This window comes from Pseudorca crassidens, chromosome 18, assembly GCF_039906515.1.
Source record: "Pseudorca crassidens isolate mPseCra1 chromosome 18, mPseCra1.hap1, whole genome shotgun sequence".
NCBI lineage: Eukaryota > Metazoa > Chordata > Mammalia > Artiodactyla > Delphinidae > Pseudorca > Pseudorca crassidens.
This window is the reverse complement of record NC_090313.1, coordinates 64257864-64284064: the sequence shown is the minus strand read 5'-3', so window position 1 is coordinate 64284064 and position 26201 is coordinate 64257864. Positions and strand designations below refer to the sequence as shown.

Here is a 26201-nt window from a genome sequence, read left to right as displayed (position 1 = left end):
CTATAAACACCTGCACCCAGCCAACAAGGCCCTCCTCATTCACAGACCCTGCTGTCCATCAATAAACGCATAGCCCTTCCTGATATCACTCAAAGTCATATCTACAATTTTGTAATATCAATACTTAGAGCAGGTAAAGAAGGCATTGCAAGGGTGTAAAAAGGATGTCTACCCTCTTTTTACTTAATTTGTATTGTCACTTGTTGATCGGTTAGCTGATTTGCTAGCTTTTCCTCTGAAAAACCAAGTTCAGCCTGTTGTGATTTCCACGGAGGCTCCATACTGGTCCTTCTACACCTTCCTCAACAGAGCCTCTGAGAGCTGGTGTAGCACCGTGAAGATGAATGAAGGGCTGTGGGGTCCAATGAACCAGGTGCAGGCACATCCCCAACGCTGCCTCTTCCCGGCTGCATCTGATCCTTCATCTTTCAAATCAGACGAAAATACTAGCTTCCTAAAATCATCTGGAGGATTAAATAAGAAAAGGCACCTAAAACACAGTGCCTGGCACATGGTATGTACTCAGTAAATGTTAACTATTATTCATTACTTTAATATCCTTGAGGCTTTTTAGCTTCCTCCCTGAAATAGGATACATACTGTGTCCATATGTGCTTAGCAGTCTAGTTTCAAGTCATTTTTTGGATTTCAGTTTGCTAGATGTATAATGAAATATATTATATAACTATATCTATCTACATATATGTTCATCTATCTATCTACATTCATCCATCAGGAAGAAAATCTTTTATGTTGCCATGTGTTTTGACGTGGAGTTTAGAAATATGGTCACCACATGGGGTCCATTCACCAGTGCTGAAATTTGTCAAAGAACAATGGCTTTTTGCTCAGCAAACATTCATTGTGAAATATCTACCCATTCCTCACTTTATATTCACTAGAGGAAAACAGCAGTCAACATGTCAAATCAGAAAATGAAGCAATGAGGAGAAAATGGCTACCTGAACATGTCAACACTATACACATGAGCAGATTTCCAGAAAGAGAAGGCAATGAAAATCATGAGAAAAGCAAGAGTCAGTGTTCATTATTCTGCTGCTACCAGAACAACAACCAACAACATGCCAGGCTGCTAGGGCATGGGCTCATCTCATGCCCACCCCGTCCCAGCGGTGGGCACATGCTGGATTGTTGACCTTACATCTCTTTTCTGAGACTTGTCCTCCACTCCTCACCCACAGGCTGCAGCAGTGATTATCATATTCCTGCAACATGACCCCACTTCTGGCCACAATCCTAGAATGGACAGCTGACCTGGCTGGACCAATAAGTCCCTTCCCAAGGAATTCTGGAACTGGGACTGGGTGCCTGACATCAATCTCTCCCTGCCTATCTAGACTAGAACATGTAAAATTCAGGAGCAGCTGGCAGCCATGTTCTGCCATGTGGACTAAGTAAGAAACACTGAAGCCAGTGTGAGCAAGAGAAAAGAATGAAGCAGACACAGACAAACCCATGAGCAGCATGGAAAGAGCACTTCCTGGTTCTCCATATGCTCCAGTCTCTAGTTCACTTCCTAAGGCCCAAAGGCATCCCCATCCTTGCTTGGATTCTGCAAGATACCTGAGCCTCCTGCCAGGCTGATTTCTGTTCACAGTACCAAAGAAACCTAAGAGACTCCACCGTGATATAGTATTAGCAGGCAACTAGTTTCAGAGTGACCCCTATAAACCAGAGGGAGGCCTCACTTCGAACTAACACACAACACAAACCTCTGTTGCTCCAATTTTGCCTACTATGTTCTCAGTCCTGAGCTGGAGGCCTTGAGAAACAGTGATGAGGATCCCAGAACATAAGGTAAGCAGAAAAATGTCAATGCATGTGAGGAGTGAACTACATGAAGAGTGAACTAAGGGAATGCAGCTATCAGGAGATCTGGAGGAGGCCCTGTGCAAGCATTGCTAACCCCAGAGCAGCTCTGCAAATGAAAAGTTTACAGTCGCTAAAGCAGAAATGCCCAGAGATCCATATAAGGGCACTTACCAGAGCATGTGCAAATCCTATCAGTTTTCCTTTCATAAAATCTTACAACTTTTCTCAGTATAGCCTTCAGAATTTTACATATGCATGTATTATCACCTTAAAAACAAGTTTAATTATTTTTTAAATATACTGCTAGTATCTATTTTTACCTGCTATTTTTTATTCAAATATTCAGAACTTCAGTTATAGTCTCCATGAACCAGTCCCTAAGGGAAATAAACTACCAAATAAGTAACCATTTTTAACCTTAAAACCTGTGTCTTTTGACTATGATTATTTATTGCTCAAAGTGTGGCACTCTCCCAGCTAAAACCCATTTCAAATAACTAAATATTTTGCCATTTTGATCCATTCTCCCTGCAAATCCATCCAGTATTTGCCACCAGCTTTAAACTCAATTTTCCACATATGTAGGCATGGGACTACTAGGCAACAAAAGCAACAGATCAATTTTTTAAGCAAACATTTTAGAAAAGTAGAAATAAGTAATGCTGGACACTAAAAATACTGACTACAATAGCATCCCTAAAAATACAAACTTGATATTTGTGCAATGTAAAAAATGTCCATTGCTTCAAGTTTTCAAGATCAAGTTCAGTCCTTCAGACTCAAGAATGGAATTTACCAGTAATTATTTAGTGGTAAGATATCAAAAAGGGCCTAGTGTAAAATATAAAATGTCAGTTAAGTCAAAGTCACTTACAAGAGGGCCATCCTGGTTCCAATGGACCACTGGAAGCTACTCAGATCAGAGTAATCTCAAGAAATTAACTTTTTGTTCAGTTATCAACAAATCAACAACTTAGAGTGTGTATATTTCTTCTGGGTTCAATATTGATACTGATCTGTACCTTCAGATGGATGCAACTCTTAAAAATTCATTTATAATGAATTATAATTTATAATATAAATTATAATTTATAATTCTAATAATTATAAATTTTTCAAGAATAGGTAGTATAGCAAAGTTGCAAAACACAAGGTTAATATACAAAAGTTAACTGGCTTCCTACATACCAGCAATGAGCAAGTGAAATGTGAAATGAAAAATACAGTATCATTTATATTAGCAACCCCAAAAATGAAATACTTAGATATAAACCTAGTAAAATATGTACAAGATCTCTATGAGGAAAACTACAAAATTCCGGTGGGCAAGCTCAAAGAACTACTAAATAAATGGAGAGAGATTCCATGTTCATGGATAGGGGGACTCAATACTGTCAAGATGTCAGCTCTTCCCAACTTGATGTATAGATTCAATGCAATTCAAATCAAAATCCCAGCAAGTTATTTTATGAATGTTGAAAAACTGCCTGTAAAGTTTATAAGTAGGAGTGAAAGACCCAGAACAGCCAACTCAACATAGAAAAAGAAGAATAAAAGCTGAAGGACAGATGCTACCTGCCTTTAAGACTTTCTGTGAAACTACAGTAATCAAGACAGTGTGGTATGGGTGAAAGAATAGACAAATAGATCAATGGAACAGAACAGAAAGCTCAGAAACAGACCACTATAAATACAGTCAACTGATCTTTGACAAAGGAGCAAAGGCAATACAAGGGAGGAAAGACTGTCCCTTCAACAAATGGTGCTGTAACAAATGGACATCCACATGCAAAAGAATGAATCTAGACACAGACCTTACCCCCTTCACAAAAATTAACTCATAATGGACTATAACCTAAATGTAAAATGCAAAACAATAAAACTCTGTTATATCACTCCCAAGCCTCTGCTTGGACCTAGCTCAGGAGGGGCCTGTGTTAGGAATGCCTGTAGCCCTTGCTCAGGTACATATCATTTGTAGTGAGCTCAGCAGACATCTCCCCCACTGGGGCCCCTATTTATGGAATGGCTAGCTCTTGTGGTTCTTATTTTGATCTCAGGATGCACTTCAGCAAAACACCATCAGGGAACTTTGAGAGACAAGATTTATTACTCACAGGCCTTGGAGGGTATACAGCACACCTAAGAGCCACACAGCAAGGTCACAGGTTGGGAGGGATGAGGGGGGAGAGCACATACAAGAGCAGACCTGGGGCCCTGCCTTTATTAGGGTCCAACGGTGGGGTGTCTAGGGTTTCATGGATTCACTCTGTATTGGCTAATTTCAAGCATAAGAGTGGGAAATGGGATGCAGGAAGGGAGGAACAGGGTCACTCAGGTGGTCAGTTATCTAGCTACCCAGGGCTTTCTGAAAAAGGGACCTTCACAGGTGGGGGGCATCTAATTCATTATCCTGTTGTTTTGCTAGTAGCTCTGTCATACAGCTGGCAATGTTTTATTCAAGATAGATGTCATTGGGCCTCCCGGGTGGCGCAGTGGTTGAGAGTCTGCCTGCCGATGCAGGGGACACGGGTTCGTGCCCCGGTCCAGGAAGATCCCACATGCCGTGGAGCGGCTGGGCCCGTGAACCATGGCCGCTGAGCCTGCGCGTCCGGAGCCTGTGCTCCGCAACGGGAGAGGCCACAACAGTGAGAGGTCCGCGTACCGCAAAAAAAAAAAAAAAAAAAAGATGGATGTCATTTGAAATGGATGCCTCGGCAATTAAAAGCTTAATGTCAGGCACTTACACTATAAATTCCTAGAAGGTAACATAAGAGAAAATCTAGATGACTTCGGGTGTGATGATGCCTTTTTAGATACGACACAAAAGACACAATCCATGAAAAAAAAATTGATAAGCTGAACTTCTTTAAAATTAAAAACTTCTGTTCTGTAAAAAGACAATATTGAGAGGATTAGAAGAGAAGCCACGAAGATTGGGATTGACATATACACACTGCTATATATAAAATAGATAACTAATAAGGGAACTCTACTCAACACTCTGTAATGGTCTATATGGGAAAAGAATCTAAAAGAGTGGATATATGTATAACAGATTCACTAGGCTATACACCTGACATTAGCACAAAATTGTAAATCAACTATATCCCAATAAAAAATTAAAAAAAAAAAAAAAGACGAGAAGCCACAGACTGGGAGAAAATACTTGCAAAAGGCACATCTGATAAAGGACTTTAACTAAAATAAAAATGGGCCAAACACCTTAACAGACACCTCACCAAAAAGAAAATCTACAGATGGCAAATAAGCTTATGAAGATACCCTACCAGAATACTCTACTCTTTGACATCAAAGAAATGAAAATGAAATTAACAATAAAATACCACTACGTACCTATTACAAATACCCAAATCCAGAACTCTAACAACACCAAATGCTGGTGAGGATGCAGAGCAACAGGAACTCTCATACATTGCTGGTGGGAATGCAAAACAGTGCAGCCGCTTTGGAAAACAGTTTGGCACTTTCTTACAAAACTCCTGCCATACGATCCAGCAGTGGTGCTCCTTGGTATTTACCCAAAGGAGCTGAAAACTTCTGTCCACACAAAAACCTAAACATGGATGTTTACAGCAGCTTTATTGATAATTGCCAAAACTTGGAAACAAACAATTCAGTAGGTGAATGGGTAAACAAATTGGTACATTCAGACAAATGGAATATTATTTAGTGCTAAAAAGAAATGAGCCATGGACTTCCCTGGTAGCGCAGTGGTTAAGAATCCGCCTGCCAAGGCAGGAGACATGGGTTCGAGCCCTGGTCTGGGAAGATCCCACATGCCGCGGAGCAACAAAGCCTGTGTGCCACAACCACTGAGCCTGCGCTCTAGAGCCCATGAGCCACAACTACTGAGCCTGCGCTCTAGAGCCCATGAGCCACAACTACTGAGCCTGCGCTCTAGAGCCCATGAGCCACAACTACTGAAGCCCGCACGCCTAGAGCCCGTGCTCTGCAACAAGAGAAGCCACCACCATGAGAATCCCACGCACCACAAAGAAGAGTAGCCCCCCGACTTGCTGCAACTAGAGAAAGCTCGCAGGCAGCAACGAAGACCCAACGCAGCCAAAAATAAATAAATAAAATAAATAAATTTATTTTTTAAAAAAAGAAAGAAATGAGCCATCAAGCCATGAAGAGACATGAAGGAACCTTAAATGTATGTTACTAAGTGAAAGAAGCCAATCTGAAAAGCCTACATACCGCATGATACCAACTACATGACAGACATTCTGGAAAAAAGCAAAACTATGGAGAAAATAGAAAAGATCAGTGGCTGGGATGGGGTAGGGTGAGATGAATAGGCAGAGCACAGAGGATTTTTAAGGGCAGTGAAAATACTCTGTATGATATTATACATGGATATGTCATCATACATATGTCCAAACTCGTAGAATGTACACCACAAAGAGTGAGTCCTAAGTAAAATGTAGACTTTGGGTGACAATGATGGGTCAGTGTGGGCTCATCCTTGATTAAAGATGCACAGTTCTGGTGAGTGATGCTGATAGTGGGGAGACTACGCATGTGTAAGAGCAGGGATATGTGTGGGAAATCTACGTACCTCCCTCTCAGTTTTGTTGTAAATCTAAAACCGCTTAAAAAAAATTGTCTTAAATTAAAAAAAAGAGTAAGGTAGAATATTTTTTTAAAATAAAACGGAGGGGGTAGGAGAACCACACCTGAGAACTATGAGAGCCCACAGACATATACGTACCTACAGATAACCCACACATCAGATTAAGCGTAACTAACCTCTCTAATTGAATTTGACCTTCTGGAGAAAAATTATTCATTCTTTCAAATTGTATAAAGATCTAAACTTTGAAATGTAAAGAGAACTTATTAAGCCACTCAAATATGAATTCAAAAATATTTCAAAAATCAGAATATAATGAAATAACCTAGCTAGTCCCAACACCCTTTCTCCCCAAACAAAATCTTCCTATAAAACATCAGACAGCTAGGATTTTCCAAGTCCCATAAGTGCCAATATCAATACTAAAGCAGATTACTGAGACTCTAACAACATGGGAAGCTTTTTCTTCTATGGCGGATAACTGACTCCAGAAAAATATTAATCCAGCTCTACACAATAAAAGGTAATAATGTTAATTTTAAGTTTTTCTAAAATTAGAATTTAAATGTATTTAAATATTATATTCATCTGCTTTTAAAATGAGGATAAAGAAGACAAAACTCTCTAAATTCAAAGTATATAGTCATGTTTTATATTTATGACCAGCTAAATGATAACAATCCTTAACATTTTTATAGGACGTTTGATATATTAAGTATTTTCACATATATTATGTCATTTCAAACTATGAAAAATCAATTTCAGATGAGGATCAAAGAAGGTTGACTTTCCAAATGTCACAGAACTAGTGTAATGATGCTTGAGCACTCTTTCCAGAAGCACTAGGGAGAAAACTAAGGGAGAAAGGGAAAGAGAAACTGATTCAAAGACAAAGAAGAGACAAAGAAGAGTTTGAGAGAAAAGAGAGTTATTAAATAATTAGAAAACTAGTTTGGAGGAAGGGCAGCAAAAACCCTAATATTCCTGGAGGACTGGCTGGGACCCAACACTTATTCGTTTAACCCTCATAATAACACTATGAGGCTGGTACTGTCTGAACTCCCATTTTACAGCTGGGAAGGTTTTGCAGAAATGATTAAGATCACACAGCTCGGAGATGGCAGAGCCAAGAGTCAAACCCAGGCTTCTGGGACTTGGATCCCTGGCCTCAATCACTGTTACAAGGCGTCCAGAGAGGGGCAGGCTAGATGCCACGCCTAATTTACCAACACCCACCTTTATTTATACATTTATTTACTGTGTGTACAACATCAGGATCTCTTATGAAAGGTGTATTAATTTCCTCCCTCCACCTCTACCTAATTTTTTAAAAATACAGGCATTCTGGTTATCTTTCAACTTCTTCTCCTTCTTCTTCTTCCAAATACCAAGAAAACTCTAACCACTGACTCCATAAAAGGGAAAATACCTTTCAGATTCAGAGGAAAACAGGAAAGCTCTCTGGCTACTTACTGTGCCCTGTTTTCCCACCAGCAGGCAGCAGGGGCAGCATGGGCGTGGCCTCTCATGGCCTCACTCAGATGACCGTAGGCGAAGTGGGCAGATCAAGGGACCAACAGCAGGGGAACTTGCGGCCTGGCCCAGCTACATCTTCCCATTTGTCAAGAGAAGCCAACAAGCCAGACTTTTATGTGAAATCCAGATTTTAAAAACTTGGCTACTAATTCAAACTTCTAAAAACATTGTGTACAGACAAAATCTGTTTGCGGGTGGACCTCAGCCCACTAGCTGCTGGTTTATAATGCCCAGTCTTCCAGTGGAGGGCAGCTAAACTGGGGTAATTAAAATTTCATCCCTACCTCAAGGTATTCCCCATGGAAGACGCAGGATATACAGCCCTGGCCCTCCAGGAGACCAGCAGGGACAATGAACTCATCATTTCAGGACAAGGTGGCAAATGGAGCGAGAGAAAAGGCTGCAAAAGAGAACACAGAACCCACCAGTCACATACCTCCCCTGACCCCTGGCTTTCACAGAACAAGCTTGGGAAGCGGCAGTAAAAAGATGACAGAGTAACCCCACCTTGGCACATCTAGAGGAGATAAAGGGACTCAGAACTATATGAAACAAGCCAACAAAAATTCAATAGCCCCACTTTTGTGTATCCAAGGTGATTCTTAAAATAGTCAAGCCTTAATGGAACCACAGCAACAGGCATGGTGGTACCATAAACAAACAATAAAACTAACTTGTACTGAGCACCATCTATGCTCCAAGTACAATGCCACGTGCTACAGGAATATCATCTCATGTAAACCTCCAAACAATCCTGGGAGGAATCATTATTCCCAATTTATAGATAAAGAAACTGAGACTCTGAAATCCTGAAGTTTGGGAAAGAGCCAATCATTTAGAGCCAAATGATTCCTTTCCCATTAATTCGCTGACCCCGCTAGAGAGAGTCCAGCTATTATCATAGATACATAATGGCAAACAATCAAGAACAACACATTAGCTACAATAATTAAAAGTGTAAGGGGGTGGGGAGGTAGAATAGGTAAAGGAGATTGACACAAACCTCCAGTTATAAAATAAATAAACCATGGGGACGTAACACACAACATAAGAAATATGGTCAATAATACTGTAATAACTTTGTATGGGGACAGATGGTTGCTAGACTTAGCATGGTGATAATTTCACAATATATGCAAATGTCAATTCACTACGTAGTACACCTGAAAGTAACATAATATTGTACATCAACTGTATTTCAATTTTAAAGAAAAGAAAAAAAAATTTTTTAAGTATAGGGCAGGTATTAAAAGCAGAGATCCTCAAAATACAACACAGCCCATAGTAGGCCTTGTTTATGAGAATATAAGGTAGTTTCACAAATAAATATAAAAGAAAGCATAAGGACCATTCAATAGATGATGCTGGGGCTTCGCTGGTGGCGCAGTGGTTGAGAGTCCACCTGCCGATGCAAGGGACACGGGTTCGTGCCCCGGTCCGGGAAGATCCCACATGCCACGGAGCGGCTAGGCCCATGAGCCATGGCCGCTGAGCCTGCGCGACCGGAGCCTGTGCTCCACAACGGGAGAGGCCGCAACAGTGAGAGGCCTGCGTACCGCAAAAAATACATAAATAAATAAATGATGCTGAATAACAGCAACTTTTAGAAAAATCATTACATTCCTCAATTTACACCATCCAATGAAATACATTTCAAAATAAATCAAAAAGTTTTTTTTTTACCAAATTATATAACTAGGATGAAAGAAAAATGAATATTCAATGAATCTCTGGGTAAAGAATTACGTTCAAAAATTAGGAATGATGGAAGAAATTTAAATTATAAAAAAGGATAGATGGTTAAACTAAATAGTAAACATTTTCTATATAAAAAGTAAAAAGGCAAACAATGGAGTATAAGACATATCTGGATACATAAGAGACACACGGTTAACATCCTTACTATATTTATAGAATATATATTTACAAAATATTGTTCAGAAGAACCAGGAGACTTCAATGGAGAAACAGAGGACAGGAACAGACAATTCATAAAAGGAGAAAATAACAAGTAAGCAAGCAAACAGAAAAATATTCACAAGTCAGCCAAAACATACAAATTAACATCAATGAAGTACTACAATTTATCAAGAAAAAAAAATATTTTTTATTAATTTTTATTGGAGTATAGTTGATTTACAGTGTTGTGTTAGTTTCTGCTGTACAGCAAAGTGAATCAGTTATACATATACATATAGCCACTCTTTTTTTTTTTTTTTTTTTTGCGGTACGCGGGCCTCTCTCACTGTTGTGGCCTCTCCCGTTGCGGAGCACAGGCTCCGGATGTGCAGGCTCGGCGGCCATGGCTCACGGGCCCAGCCGCTCCGCGGCATGTGGGATCTTCCCGGACCGGGGCACGAACCCGTGTCCCCTGCCTCGGCAGGCGGACTCTCAACCACTGCGCCACCAGGGAAGCCCTAGCCACTCTTTTTTAGATTCTTTTCCCATATAGGTCATTACAGAGTATTAAGTAGAGTTCTCTGTGCTATACAGTAGGTTCTTATTAGTTATCTATTTTATATATAGTAGTGTGGTATATGTCAATCCCCATATCCCAATTTATCCCACTCCCCCAGAAAAAATTGTAAATGATAATATCCATGGCTGTTCAGATGTGGCAAAACTAATACTTCATATGTCGCTGTAAATATTATAAAGTGGCACAAGACTTTTGGAAAGCAACATGGCAATCTTCTTACAATTTTTCCTAAAGAAATAATCCAAAATCTGGAAAAAAAAAAAAAACCTATATGCACAACCATGTTGTTCATCATAACATTTACAAAAGTGAAAATAAATAGCCAACGGTAGGTGACAGATAAATGATGATGCTGTACCCAATAGATTACCAGTACCTTGAGAGCAGGATATCTTATTCACAATGGGAGTTCCAGGGCCAAATTCATATAGTACAAGCTTTAAATAAATATGGGTGAATACTGAAGGAAAAGAAAAATATACAGCCACTTAAAATGATAATTAAAGACTAGGTAGCTGGTGGCACAATTTTAAGTGGGAGCAAGAACATTAAAGTGTATGATTACAGTCATATTTCTGAAAGTTGCATTAAAAAAACTGCTAGAAGGTAATACATAAAATACAAACAGTCATTGTGCTAAGAGATTTATGAGCAATTCTTCTTTATTATGGTTATATTACCTTTATGTAAAATGTAAACACACTCCAGAGGGATTATGATTACTTAAAATATAAATTGATCCTTAGAAACTGAGATTAAAAATTTAATAACATAAAAAATACATAAAATCCCCAAATAGCTCCACATTATAGGTAAATCCACCCAGCTAAAAAGAAAAGCACAGTCATATAGAGAGGTTAGCACCTGACATTCATAACTTAGATGAGATGTATCATTTCTGAGTCCTAACTCAGTAATAAATGAACACATCACAGGAAGTCAAAATGCAGCCACGTAAACAGCTGTTTTTGCTGCACTCCTGGTTTCTTCTGAACTCTCTCTGGCTGAAAGGGCTTAGAATAGTTATCTTCTGACACCAAGGCTTCCAATGAGACTAGGCCAATTCTCTAATCCATGGAAATTCAGAAAAGCAAGACAGGCCAGGAGTGGGGTAGGCTGGTGGGTACAGGTCCCTGAGTTGAACTGTATTTCCATCTCCTAGAAAACCAAAACTACATAGAGAGAAAAAGAGGATACAAAACTTCAACAGCTTTTCTAAGGCACTGTATTTCAAAACTGTGGTTTTCAACGCATTACAGGTCATGAAATCATTTGCCTGAGTCACAGCTAGGATTTTATGAAGGCTACAACAAAACAGAAAATATCAGTATGCGTGTCACCTTAAAAGGACACCATTTAATAAAACTTCCGTTTCAGTTACATATGTGTGTTTTGTGTCAGCGTACATGAGTCTTGGGTAGCAAATGCTAAATATAGTTCTTACTATGATTTATGGTCAAAACAGTTTCAAAAGCGTTACTCTAGACAATCCAGGCCCTGACTTAAGGCCCAGAAAACCACCCAGAGCTAAACTGCTTAGTGTTTGAAACTAAAGGATTTATCTGGAAATAAGAATGTAGTGAACCCAGTTCAACTAGGTGTTAGGCACCAATACAAGACAAACGGCTCTTTAATATTTCATCCAGGAATAAAGAACCGCCGCTATCCAAAGGCATCGTTTTACATCACCTCACAGAGCACATGCCACTTTTTTGCCCCCTCTGCACACTTTCTTCAGCTCCAGGTGTAGGATGATGGGTCTGCAGAGACTTTACACTTATCTAGTCCTTATGTGGGTACATCGCAGTGTCAGAGTCACAGCTAGGAAATCCTAGGCTCTCCTCTGCCAGATGGAGAAACTGAGGTTTACAGCAATGAAATGCCCAATGCCCAAGGTCAATGCAGGGTTGAGCGGAGAACAGACTCCCAGTCCAGTTCTTTTCCAAGATTCCTTAAATGAAAGGCACATGAGAGCACAAAGCAGCACTGCCTGCCAAGAGACAAGCAGGAGGACTTTTTTTCTCTTTTGGTCTTGTTACTTACATCTCTGACTCAATTTTTCAGACTAATGACTAAATGAAGCATTTGGATGGGGAGGACCCCGGCCCTTTAAATAAAAAACAAAGTTAATGAGACTGCTTACTGAAGTTGCACCAGGGAAGTTATTTTTTCTGCATTAGGGAATTTCTAGGTTAATTGTGGCACTCTCCTTGGGAGACCTACTCACATAAAAATAAACGAGTGCTGCCTGCTTTTGAATTCCTTCTATTCTGATACTGTAATTGAGAAAAACAGCTTGGCTTGATGGTACGTATACACTGAATATAACTTAGTTTAGTGTTACAGATATCAAGAGATCACTACTTATTTTGTCTTAAAGCACCATTTACTTATTGATTTCTAAACGGTGCTGTTTTAATTTCCCCAAAGCTGTTACTTTGTAAGGACATCCAGACGGCTCTCGGCAACAAACATAAAATCTCTCCCTCTCAAAGGCAAATTCAAACTGAAAACAGAGCCAGCAAAAGATGCTGTGCAAGGAAAAAATAGTATTTCCATTTTTAAAGTTTTGATTTTGTTTGCCTGGAAAAAGATCAACTCTCTGAAGTCTCTTATGGCTACTACAGTCCTATGATTTTTTACCTATTTTTCTTTTTCAAAGTAAGTTTAGCAACACTTGAGATACAAGATAGCTGCTCAGGATTTCAAAATCTGAGAGTCACTCACTTTAGGAGCGTCAAACATTTTCCATTATCTTGCAATATCCAGATGAATGTATCCTGATTAAGATCTTTGAGCTCCTGGATAGAGTCTGGTTTAACGATGTAAATCAAGTAGGAAATTCAGAACCCTCAGGAGCTTTGGGGTCACTAGAAGCTAAGCCCCTCTAGCGAACCTCCTTAAACAGCTTTCCCATAGTGATTTTTTTCTTAAAAAGTCAATTTGTATTCTGACCTTTAGAGACCCAAAGGCAGCCTGTTTCCAGACAGATTTGCTGACATGAAGCCTGCCTCGTGCTCTGAATTCAGGGTAAAGGTCTAATTTTCAAAATCATATGGGGCAAATTCCCATTTTGGAACCTTGAAACCAGCAATTACTACTTCCAAGTGATGAATCTCTAGTGCATAGTTGAAAGTTTATTAATTTTATGCCATTAAATAGAGACTTGACACACTCAAAAAATAGTTCAGATGGCTTCTAACTTTGTCAACTTCAGAGACCTCACGCCATCACTCTAGGAAGTCCTCAACTTTCAGAATTATGCTTGCACGTTGGGAAAAACTTTGATTTGCATTTAAAAAATGTTTTGATGCAAGTGTTATAAAATGCATGGTACATAAAACTCCATGAGCTCAACTGAACTGATCCAAGGTCTAAGTATTTAGTGAAAACTAATGGTTTCAACCAGAGAACCGAGATAGTGCAATTTCACAGTGAAAAGAATCAATGGTATGAGCCAATAGTATGAGGATTTATAAATGGTATTTTAACATATCTTTTCAAGAAATAGTCATAAATGAACCTACTTACAAAACAGAAACAGAATCACAGACGTAGAAAACAAACATGGTTACCAAGGGGAAGGGGAGGGATAAATTGGGAGACTGGGATTGATACACATTACTATATATATTAAAAGAGATGACTAATGAGAACTTACTGTATAGCACAGAGAACTCTACTCAATACTCTGTAATGACCTATATGGGAAAAGAATCTAAAAAAGAGTGGCTATATGTATATGTATAACTGATTCACTTTGCTGTACAGCAGAAACTAACAGAACATTGTAAATCAACCGTACTCCAATAAAAATTATTACTCCAATAAAAAAAAGAAGAAGAAGAAATAGTCAAGTAGTGACTCTTAGAGTGGTTCAGAGTTGGGAAAAGGGACCTCCCTGGTGGTCCAGTGGGTAAGACTCCACGCTCCCAATGCAGGAGGGGACCCAGGTTCAATCCCTGGTTGGGGAACTAGATCCCACCTGCATGCCACAACTAAGAAGCCCACTTGCCGCAACTGAAAAAGATCCCACATGCCACAGCTAAAACCTGCCGCAACGAAGATCCCACGTGCCACAACTAAGACCCGGTGCAGCCAAAATGAATAAATAAATATTCCCCCCAAAAAAAAATCAGAGTTGGGGGAAAAAGGCCTTAAAGATTTTTAAAAACCCAAACCACTCTCTCATTCCAACCGCTTCCCACCCCTATCCCTTGTTGTAAACACTACCCTGGCCCAAAGTAAGGAGCTAAGCTTCTCTCAGGTTCAACTTAAACCTTTGCTCTAAGAAACTCACAACCTCCTCAGGCCCATTCCATTCCAAACAGCTGATAGATCAGTCATTGCTTAATCCATTCAATGAACATATATATGGGCTGCCTCCTCTGTGCTAGGCACTGGAGGTCAGACCATATATTGAGACAAAAATGAGACCTCCTATTACCCACTGCATGGTCCTATGTGCCCTTAGGGCCTACAGAGAACACAGATAACAATGTTGCCTAAATTGGTCCCGAATGAAGTCAGAATATAAGGTGGCAGTTCTCCACAGTCCCTCCCCGGGACTTTCCTGGCGGTCCAGTGGTTAAGACTCCATGCTTCCACTGCAGGGGGCACGGGTTCGATCCCTGGTCAGAGAGCTAAGAAACAGTGAGCTGCGAGTCGTGGCCAAAAATGAAAAAGCAAACTCCGCAGTCCCTCCCCATTACCCTCTCCCCTGCAGACCCCTCCCCATGGTCTCCTCCACAACACCCTGCCACCACACCCTCAGCTCTTTTTTATCTCCCAAGAGAATTCCAAATTCTTGCACTCAGAGGTTTTGGGAATGTTCGCTATCACAATTACTCCTGTGGAGACACCAATTTTCCAGATTCCTCCAAGTGTGACACTCAGAGCTGAGTTCTGAATTCAAGCTGCATGGCTCCTGAGTGCATTCTTAACCAGTTCGTTCTAGTGCTTCTCAGTGCCCCAGGAGTTTTCTCTTCCCCCTCTAGCTAGAATGCCCCTTCCAACACCCTAGCTTTCTCACATGAACTTCTACTCATCCCGCAAGACCCACCTGGAGGAGAGCTCCTTGGTCTCTTCTCTAACCACTGCAAGCAGAGGAGATGCTTCGATGACCCCAGTGGATGGTGTTTGTACCCGTCTTCAACACATCTCCTTATATGAGATAAAAATCTGACCCCTTTTTACTCCTGGTGAAGGAACAATTTTCTATAACTGTCTAATAGTAATTACCTAGAGAAACTCTGTATGAATTCTAAGATTGCTGACTTGTGTTAAGATATGCATATAAATAACTTACAAAGTTAAAACGTCTGGACAGGGCTGGCTCCCACCTGGAGCAGTCTCTTCTGGTTTTCAACACTTGAAGAGGCTGCCACTGGACAAGGGAGCTGCAGGTGGCTTACCAGCTACCCTGGTAAGCTGCAGGCTAGAGATCGGTATTGACCAAAATAGACCCAAGATGTCTGTGAGGAAACTCCTAAGCAAGGAATGTTAAAATGGCAGTCACGGGCTTCCCTGGTGGCGCAGTGGTTGAGAGTCCGCCTGCCGATGCAGGGGACACGGGTTTGTGCCCCGGTCTGGGAAGATCCCACATGCCGCGGAGCACCTGGGCCCGTGAGCCATGGCTGCTGAGCCTGCGCGTCCGGAGCCTGTGCTCCGCAACGGGAGAGGCCCGTTGAGAGAGGCCCGTGTACCACAAAAAAAAAAAAAAATGGCAGTCACTCAGAAGAGACAGTCCAGACAGAAGCTGGGAAATGAGGAACCCAATGTACCAAAGTTGGGCATATCCTTTGGAGACAGAATCCAGCTACAACCAAAGCAAAGACAGACTCAGATAAGGACAGTGAGTTCTGAGAACAAATTCCATTTTATGATAGCACCACAAATCTATACTTGTAAGTCAGACTGTTTTTATATTTCTTCTTCCTTTTCTTTTTTTTGGCTGTGAGGTGAGGCTTACAGGAGTTCCCCAACCAGGGACTGAACCCAGGCCATGGCAGTGAAAGTGCTGAGTCCTAACCACTAACCACTAGACCACCAGGGAACTCCCGTTTTTATATTTCTTCTATTTCCTTATATTTTCTCCCTTGGTATCCAGTAAAGGTCCAGGCTGTCTTAACTGTGCTCAGATGAACTGAGGGTAAGGGTTTTTACCACTCTTGGGCCTGAAGATTAGAATATCACCAGCCCACGACTAACGGCAGCCATAGGGTGCAAATGGTAGTCCAAGTGGAAGAATCCTCCAAAGGTAAGTAAAATTTAGGGAACAACAATGGCTGTGGAATCCAGCTACTCTTCCCCATCTAAAAATTCTCTTTTCAATATTAAATCTTAGAGTTTGTGGTTTTATTTTCTTCTAAAATCTGCCCCCCCCAAATAAATTGTGAGTATCTTGAAAGGACCTTGTCATTTTCACCAATGAAGTGTACACATGTGCTTAGAACACAGTAGGGACTCAAATGTTTGTTGATGGAATGAATGAAGCAATGCATTGACTTTCAGATTTTTAAGGCACTTTTAAGGCCATCCAGTCCAATCCTTTTCCGTACATTTGTCCAACAGAACTTTCACAGGTTGTCATAAAGTTCATTCAAACAAATATCAATGAAATGTCTACAACAGTTAAGATGCTGTGCTTTCAGGAACGAGAAAAAGACCAGTCACCAACACAACAAATGTTTCTTGAGGGCCTACTGTGTGCCAGCCACCATACTAGGCCTTACAGATATTACAATGAGTAAGACACACATAGCATCTTAGGGAATTCATGGAGAAGAAGATAAATGGATAACAAGTACCTATAACACTGTTATAGATGGAAAATGTTAAGCGTTTTCAAAGGCTATTGGGAATCAGAGGTCAAAAAGGAAAACCAAGGTTTCAAAAGAACTTACGGGACACTGCCATTCAGGGATGGGACAATATTTTGTGGCTTAACCTTACAGTTCAGGAATGAAAACTACTAGTTTCTAACTGAAGTGGTTGATGGAAATGGCTTGGTAGGTTTTGATGAAAATCAATATTCTCTCTTCATATCTTGATAATGATAATTATGTCAACTGACAGTGACACTGGATTTTGAAAAGCAAGAATACAGATCAGTTCTCTTTTAATAGAAGCCATAAACGACACTGAGCTCTAAATAACAAAGTTCTTGTCACATGTGACTATATGACCTACAGAAACATAGACTGGTCAACTTGAGTAATAATAAAAAGATATGTAAAGAATAAATCCTAGCCTTACTTATTTAACAGCAACTGCATAATAAAATATCTTCTATTACTTACACTGTAAACTAGGAAAGTGAAAATTAAGCTTAATAAATAGCTAAACATTATTGCATTTATGTTGTCCCATAATCAAATGAAACTTATCTTCACTCTCTGTCATATACGCGACTTCAGCTTCTCCAAATACTCTGAAATGCATCCCGACTAAAGCTGTTTCCTTCAGGATAAACACAGTGAAATGGAAATCAGAAGACAGGAGCCAGGCCTGGCTCCGCCACTAGTTACATGAATTTGGGCAGGTAAATTCTCTGGCCTAATTTTCTCATCTGTAAAATGAAGCTGTTACAGCAAATAACCTCTAAGATCCCTTTGAACACTTAGGGAAAAAAAAAAAAAAAAAACCTATGAAAACTAACCTCTACTCCCAAAGCATCAACCAAAGCAAAAAGTTTCAAAACTAATTATTAAAGGAGCTTAGGTTTAGCTACCTTTCTGCCTCTCTTCCTTGATTCAACAAACTTACTTATGAATTTCCTACCGCAGTTCGGTTGAGCAGTTTCATCTCCAGTAGTTACAGAGAAAGTGATGTCTATCAATATATTCTTTTTAAAACGCGATTCTGTGACAAAGAATTTCTAAGTCCAGAAGCAATCTCTTTTGTAGAATTTTGCCTCCATGGAAAAGTTAAACACTCATAAGCCTTCTTCGTGAATTTCAAATGGTTTCTACATCCATGTATTCCACTGCAGCCATGAATTTCTTCTGTTCTTGGCAGACTGCTTGCCATTGGTGTATGTTTACAATGTTTTCCCTTGAATCTGCACAGGAAGTGAATCAGGCACCATTTGGCCATTTGTATGGAGTATGATGTAGACAAAAATATGTCATTAATATAGTCATCCTAGTTATACTGAAGAACCTATGATATGAATAGACCTATCAGGCATATTTTTTGAAGCCACATTGTATGCAAAGCACTGAAATGACTATAGAGACAGTATGAACACTTTGTTGCTTTACCTTTGCCTGGAAATTTTACAAGTCACCAAGAAAAAAATATTTTCTACCTCAGCATAATTTGAACTTACATTAAGAAAACGTAACTCCTATTTTAAGGTTAAAAGCTCCTTGACATATACCTCTATAATGTGACATTTTTTAGAATACTAGTTGATATTATAAAAGCAACAATTCCAGATCAAAACCATAACTACTATATTCAAGCTTCATTCCTCTGGAAACTAGCTTCATCTGCATAATTTCTGCATTAAAGGTCATTAAGTTAAAGCAAAAAACGCACTGTCTGAAAAACAAGGGAGAATACTAAAGGCAGAACTAGTTCTACTTCGGCAAATTAAGCAAAATTAGGCAAAAAGAAAGGAAGCAAGCAAAGGGAAGGAACTCAAGAGCTATTTGCAGCAGTGGTCCCTTGAAAGTTCTAGGAGCTTCCCCTTGAGCTTGAAGAGACAAGGAGGGCAAAGCAGAGAAGTCACCTCTCCTGGGCAGAAGCCCTAATACTCTTCACAACTTGCAATATTCATTGAATTCAGTGTAAGATGTCTGGGAGATCTGGATTCGGTGGGAATGTCTGGGAGAAGGGAGTGGCATTTGCTTTCCTGGGTCTGGAGCCTTAAGAACTATACCAGAGTTCTCAAAACCTCTTAGTTATGTCACACAAGCGGCTTGGAGCATCCTCCCCACGCACACACCTGCAGGGCCGGGCAGTTCCACCCTCTCCCCTTCCTGTCCTAGGAGCTGGACCAAGGTCCAGTGGCCGGTGCACCGTTAGTCCAAGGGCCAGCCTGGCCCCGGCAGGCGCCACCCGGGCAAGGCCAGACAGAACGCCGCTGTCCGGGCTCCGCTTTCCGGAGCCACGCAGCGGCGGCCACGCGCAGCTGGACACCGGCAGCACCAGGATGCGCATTATAATAACAACTTGGGAGAGCACTCTACACTCGCGCCGACGTGGAGGCACAGCCCCTGAAGCGGGCTCTGGGACCGCCGGCGCGTTCCGCCCCTCCTCGCGGCCGAGGGGCAGCGGTTCGTACCTGTCCTCCGAGACACTGATGACGCCCTCCTCCTTGGGCACGATCACGGCCATATTCACCACCTCCTGAGACCCCTCGACCCGCTGCAGCAGGATCGGCTTGCGGGTCAGCGGCTTGGGCTGGATCTCTGCCGCCATCGGAGGAGGGGGCGCACTGCGGGCGCCGCCGCCAACTGCGCCGCGGGGTCGAGCTGAGGAGACCTCTCGGGCACGGGCACAAGCTGAGACAGGGACTCTGGTTGGCCGGAGCGGGCCGCCGGGGACCCGCGATCATAGCCTGGCCGGCGCTCCCGGGAACGACTCTGCGCTCCCGGCTTCGGGCACCGAAACCTCCACGACCGGCGCTGCAACCCGGCACCACCACCGGAGGAGGGGGCGGAGAGCCGTGGGGGCGGGGCCGGCGGGGGCGGAGCCTGCCGCAGGGGGTGGCCGCTGGTGGGCGCCAGGGCGGCTGCACTTCCGGAAGGGTGGTGGAGGAGGAGGGGAAACTGAAAAAGGAGGCGGGGCGCTGGCGGCCCAATGCGCATGCGTCAGGCCACGAGCCCATTTCCACCCCGCCCCTCCGCCATTCCCGAAGCCGCGCGGCACCGCCTCTAGAACGCATGCGCCTTCCGTGATCCGCGGCCTCCTCGCCACCTTCCACACCCAGTATTTAGTCCCCTCCCTCTTTAATCTCCCGTGAACGCGCGCGTACACATTCCTGGGAACGCGCTTGCCAGGGGCCCCGCCCACTCCGAAATCCCTGAAAAGGGGGCGGAGGTGGGGCGGGGAAAAGCGCGCCTGGGCGAGGCCGGAAAGAGAAGTATCCCGCAGGAAGGAAAAAAGCTGAGCTAGTGGGGACGTGACTGGGCATGCGCCCGAGTTACCTGTCCGGCGCGGCCTTGTAATGAAGCGTGGTTTACAGCTCCCAAGACGCACCAGCCACAGGCCTCCGATTGGCACCCCCACGGGCTTCTGGGAGTTGTAGTTTTTCAGAGCCTTCGCTTCCTTGTCCTGAAATGACCTATCGCCCACTTCTCACCGCTCCTGGCCTGAGGGGCTCCGCGGCCTCCCGGGCGATTGGCCGAGTCACGGCTGGGTCTGGCCTCTAAGGCAGGGAACTGAAGGGCAGCCATCGCGGAGCAGACAGTCGCTACGGCCCTGCCACTGCACATAATAGTGGAGCTCCAGGAGTGGGAAAAGAAGAAAAGCTGTCATGCAAGCATCCTTGATAGAGGTTAGAGATGATCTGTAGTGTTAACCTCCTTGTTTTCTTAGATGGTTAAGTTACTAGACCAGGATTACTTTAGCTTCAAGTCAGGGCTATAGCACCCCCAGACTTAAACTCAGGCGCCCCTGCTCCTGACTTCTTCCCATTCCCCAGTAATCCTTCCTTTTTAGATTGCTCCAGAGACGATGGATAGAGTAATCTGTGATTTGTGAATGCATGTTAGGTGCCTGGCAAAGGGCCTGGCATGCGGAGTAGTTGGTTATGTGATAATCCCACTAAGCCCTTCCACAGTTAACAAGCTAGCTGAGGAGTGGTCATGGTCTCTGTGGTGTAATTGGGCTGGCAAGGGCTCTGAAGGTGAGAAAAATAATATGCCAGAGCTAGACAAAGAATGGGACAGGCCGCGTAGAAATGCATTTTATAAGGCAGGTTTTTGGGCAGCCGAGGCGGTAGGTAAGCTGGACCTGTCTCAAAGCACAGTGCAAAACACGGCTTTCCACTTCTCTGAGCCTCCAGTTCCCCAGCTGCCAAGTGGAGGATAATAACACCTACCTTGGGTTGTTGTGAGGCTTACAAGTGACAGATTTTAAGTGCCTTCATACACAGTAGGTTCTTTAAGATTCCAGGAATTAGGACATGGCCATATTCAGGGGGACATTATTCAGCCTGCCACAGTGGTTTTAAATGCCATCCGTAAGCTCCTGACTCCCATAATAATCTCTACGCTGACCACATTTCTAACTCCAGGCTCATGTATCTAAAGCTACTCCACTCTGTCACTTAACTGTTCAGTAGGTGTTCCAAGCATTCCCAAATAGTATCTTTAAATCTACTGCATCATTCACCCACTTGTTCAAAACTAACTTCCTAGGAGTCATCCTTGACTCTTCTCTTTTCCTTCACAATTCTGTCCAGACCATTTAGAAGTCCTATCAGCTCCACCTCCAAAGTGTATCTTGAATTTTCCCATTTATATCATCTCCACCCCAGTCCAAGTCACCATAATCTCTGGCCTCTACTACCATGGTAGCCTAACTGCTTTCTCTATTTCTTCTCTTGAACCCATACAATCCATTTTTATCAAAGTAGCCAGAAGGATTTTGTTTTAAAATATAAACCAGATCAGTTCCTCCTCTGCTTAAAACACATCGTTGACTTACTGTTGCACTCGAGATGAAACGCCTCTCCAACCTCACCTCTTCTGCTCAGTACTTTCCAAGCTCTGGCTTGGAAATTCCCCAGAAACACCAACCTCCTTCCTCCTGGCGGCCTTTGCACCAACTGTGTTCACCTCTCGGCTACTTTCTTCTCACCACTCAGGCTTCAGCTCCGATGTTAGCTCCTTAAAGAGTCCTGACCTTCCAACCGAACCCTACTTCTTCATAACACTCGTTGTCATATCACCCGGGTTTGTTTTCTTCACAGTACTTACTTCTGCCCAAAATAATCTTGTGTGTTTCTTATTTAGTTCTTAGTCTTCCTCTTCCAGAAGAGAAACACTGGGAGAGGAGAGACCTGTCTGCCTGTTCATCGTTGTATTCCTAGCCTTTAGAATAGTACCTGGCATATCAGGAGGCATGTTGTTAAGTATTCGTTAAATAAATGAATAGAAAGGCCATTCAGGATTTGTTTAACTCTGTTCCACTAGAGCATAATGGAAAGACTGGTATCTGGAACTTGCCCTAATTCCTGGGATCGGGTGATCCTTGGGAGAAGACACAAAACTGCAGATGATATCCAGCAGGCAGACGATAATAGCGGTATGGTAAAGGCAACAAGTGATTAATTGGTACCCAAGAGAAAGGCCTAGCATGAGATACATGAGGTGTACTAATAGGCAGGTGAGAGGAAGGTAGTAGTTACAGTAGTTCTTAAACGTTTTAGGTCACAGACCTTATGAAAAACCAGTTGAATATTACAGATCAACTGGAGTGGGGGAGTGTATGTATATGTACACTTATATTTTACGTGCAATTTTACGTGCAATTTCGCAAGGCACACAAGTATCAGAGACCCAGGTTGGGAACTCTTGCTAACTCTCAGGAAATCTAAGACCGCTTAGCCCCAATTCCCCACCCTCAGGAAAGGGCATTCTAATAGAGATTAAAGACGGAACGAAGTAGACTACTGCTAGAAAAATGATTCTCAAACTCCTTTGTTCATATTCCACCTTAAAGAATTTTGAAGAATTTCAGTATATAAATTTAAATATTCCAAAAAGTCTGAGTTGTAGCATCTTGTAAATATTAACATTTGTTGTAAATAGTTCACGCTTGATGATCTTTTATTGATTTCCCTGTAATACTATCTGAAACAAACAAAAAAAATGTATATATATTTAAATTCTACGATTTACTTAATATACTAAGGCCATAAATCTCTGATTTTTAAAAGTTTCTTCTACATTAACTGATCCTTACAATTGTTAGTACACAATAGGTCAAAACAACATAAGTCTATTAGAAATGTATATAAAAATTATTAAACATAAAAAGTAAATTTTAACTAGAAATGTTTAATGAAAATTATTATTCAAGATGAACAAGCCTACGTTTTTACATTCCCCTGTATCCAAGGATAAATAATGATTTACTGATAGAATTAAGAGGATTCAGGATGAATTCTGTTCCTATATTTTATCTTGTAAATATAAGGGCTAAGAAATCTCATTTATATAAATATTGGGTTGGCCAAAATATTCGTTTGTTTTTTCCATACGATGGTTTGTTGTCTTTAACTTCAGTCAAAACAATTTTGTTAGATTGTATGTGACAGCTGTCATATCAGCGTGCATTTAAAAAAAGACATCAAAATTGGTGAATTTTTGTGTAGCCATTTTAATATTGAAGATGGAAGAAAGAAAGCAACATTTTCAGCCATTTATGCTTTATTATTTCAAGAAAGGTAAAAAAGATTTGTGCAGTGTATGGAGAAGGTGCTGTGACTGATCAAACATGTCAAAAGTGGTTTGCCAAGTTTCATGCTGGAGATTTCTCGCTGGACGATGCTCCACAGTCAGGAAGACCAGTTGAAGTTGATGGCAATCAAACCGAGACATTAATTGAGAACAATCAACAATATGCCATGCAGGAGTTAGACGACATACTCAAAATACCCAAATCAAGTGTTGAAAATCATTTGCACCAGCTTGGTTAAGTTCATCACTTTGATGTTTGGGTTCCACGTAAGTTAAGCGAAAAAAACCTCCTTGACCGTATTTCCGCCAGCAAATCTCTACTTAGACGTAATGAAAACGTTCCGTTTTGAGAACAAATTGTGACAGGTGATGCAAAGTAGATACTGTACAATAATGTGGAACGGAAGAGATCGTGGGGCAAGTGAAATGAACCACCACCAACCCCACCAAAGGCCAGTCTTCATCCAAAGAAGGTGATGTTGTGTATATCGTGGGATTGGAAGGGAGTCCTCTATTATGAGCTCCTTCCGGAAAACCAAATAATTAATTCCAACAAGTACTGCTCCCAATTAGACCACCTGAAAGAAGCACTCAACAAAAAGCATCCCGAATAAGTCAACAGAAAACACATAATCTTCCATCAGGATACCACAAGACCGCACGTTTCTTTGATGACAAGGCAAAACCTGTTAGAGCTTGGCTGGGAAGTTGTGATTCATCCACCATATTCACCAGACATTGCACCTTCGGATTTCCATTTATTTCGGTCTTTACAAAATTCTCTTAATGGAAAAAATTTCAATTCCCTGGAAGACTGTAAAAGCACCTGGAACAGTTCTTTGCTCAAACAGATAAAAAGTTTTGGGAAGATGGGATTGTGAAGTTGCCTGAAAAATGGCAGAAGGTAGTGGAACAAAAGGGTGAATATGTTGTTCAATAAAGTTCTTGGTGAAAATGAAGAATGTGTCTTTTATTTTTACTTAAAAACCAAAGGAGGGCTTCCCTGGTGGCGCAGTGGTTGAGAGTCCACCTGCCGATGCAGGGGACACGGGTTTGTGCCCCGGTCTGGGAAGATCCCACATGCCGCAGAGCGGCTGGGCCCGTGAGCCATGGCCACTGAGCCTGCGCGTCTGGAGCCTGTGCTCCGCAACGGGAGAAGCCACAACAGCGAGAGGCCCGCATACTGCAAAAAAAAAAAAAAAAAAAAAACCAAAGGAACTTTTTGGCCAACCCAATATATGTGAGTGGAACGAGTCTTGTTATATCAGTGCTACTCAACTCTTTGAATTCTTTCTGAGTTACATGTCAAAAATCACATTGTCAAGAGAAAATTTTTGCAAATCATATATCTGACAAGGGACTTATATCTAGAATATATAAGTAACTCTTACAATTCAATAGTAAAAAGACAAATAAACCAATTTTTAAATTGGCAAAGAATCTGAATAGACATTCCCGCAAAGAATATATATACATGACCAATAAGCACATAAAAAGATGATCAACATCATTAGTCATCAAGGAAATGCAAATCAAAACCACAATGAGGGGCTTCCCTGGTGGCACAGTGGTTGAGAGTCCGCCTGCCGATGTAGGGGGCACGGGTTCGTGCCCTGGTCCAGGAGGATCCCACATGCCGCAGAGCGGCTTGGCCCGTGAGCCATGGCCGCTGAGCCTGCGCGTCTGGAGCCTGTGCTCCGCAACGGGAGAGGCCACAACAGTGAGAGGCCCGCATACAACAACAACAACAACAAAAAAAAAAAACCACAATGAGATACCACTTTCCAACTATTAGGATGGCTAAAATAGAATACAGATAATAACAAATGTTGACAAAGATATGGAGAGGTTGGGGCTTCCCTGGTGGCGCTTTTGGTGGGAATGTAAATTGGTGCAGCCACTATGGAAAACAGTATGAAGTTTCCTCAGAAAATAAAAAACAAAACTACCATATGATCCAGCAATTTCACCCCTCGGTATTTTGCTGAAGAAAACAAAAACATTAATTAGAAAAGATATATGCACCCCCATTTCTGCTTTATAGAATTCAAAACCTCTTAAGAGGAGCCAAAATATCCTTGTTTCTTCTCCCTTATCAGGAATACTTATAAAGAAGGCCAGAAAGATCTGTGAGTTAACTTGCCTTAGAAACCATTAGTTTCCCCCTAAGGGGGATAGGGGAAATCCCCTAAGGGGATGGAGGGTGAGTGAAATGGTGAAGGTAGTCAAAAAGGTACAAACTTTCAGTTATAAAATAAATGAGTCCTGGGGATGTAACGATGCAGTATTCTCATCCCAAGGGGAAAAAAATTGTAGCTATGTGTGGTGATGGATG

General features: G+C 41.8%; 1 protein-coding gene and 1 long non-coding RNA gene across 8 annotated transcripts in view; one reads left to right on the top strand and one right to left on the bottom strand.

Annotated features, from left to right (window-relative positions):
* Positions 1 to 20123, bottom strand: part of WDFY2 (WD repeat and FYVE domain containing 2) — a 175746-nt gene extending 155623 nt beyond the window's left edge. Inside the window, exon 1 of one of the 3 annotated variants that reach the window (XM_067713040.1) lies at positions 19741 to 20123. In XM_067713040.1, coding sequence (XP_067569141.1) covers positions 19741 to 19877 — 137 coding nt within the window. In that variant the 5' untranslated portion in view covers positions 19878 to 20123. Of the gene's footprint in view, positions 1 to 7906; positions 7978 to 19740 lie in introns of those variants that run through there. The other 2 variants (XM_067713039.1, XM_067713041.1) reach the window with 2 other exon arrangements.
* Positions 20124 to 20528: 405 nt separating this feature from the next.
* LOC137210956 (uncharacterized) overlaps positions 20529 to 26201 on the top strand; it is a 48553-nt gene continuing 42880 nt past the window's right edge. For all 5 annotated transcript variants that reach the window (XR_010936821.1, XR_010936822.1, XR_010936820.1 and 2 more), the window contains exon 1: positions 20529 to 20955. This is a non-coding gene — a long non-coding RNA (uncharacterized lncRNA). The remainder of the gene's footprint in view (positions 20956 to 26201) is intronic.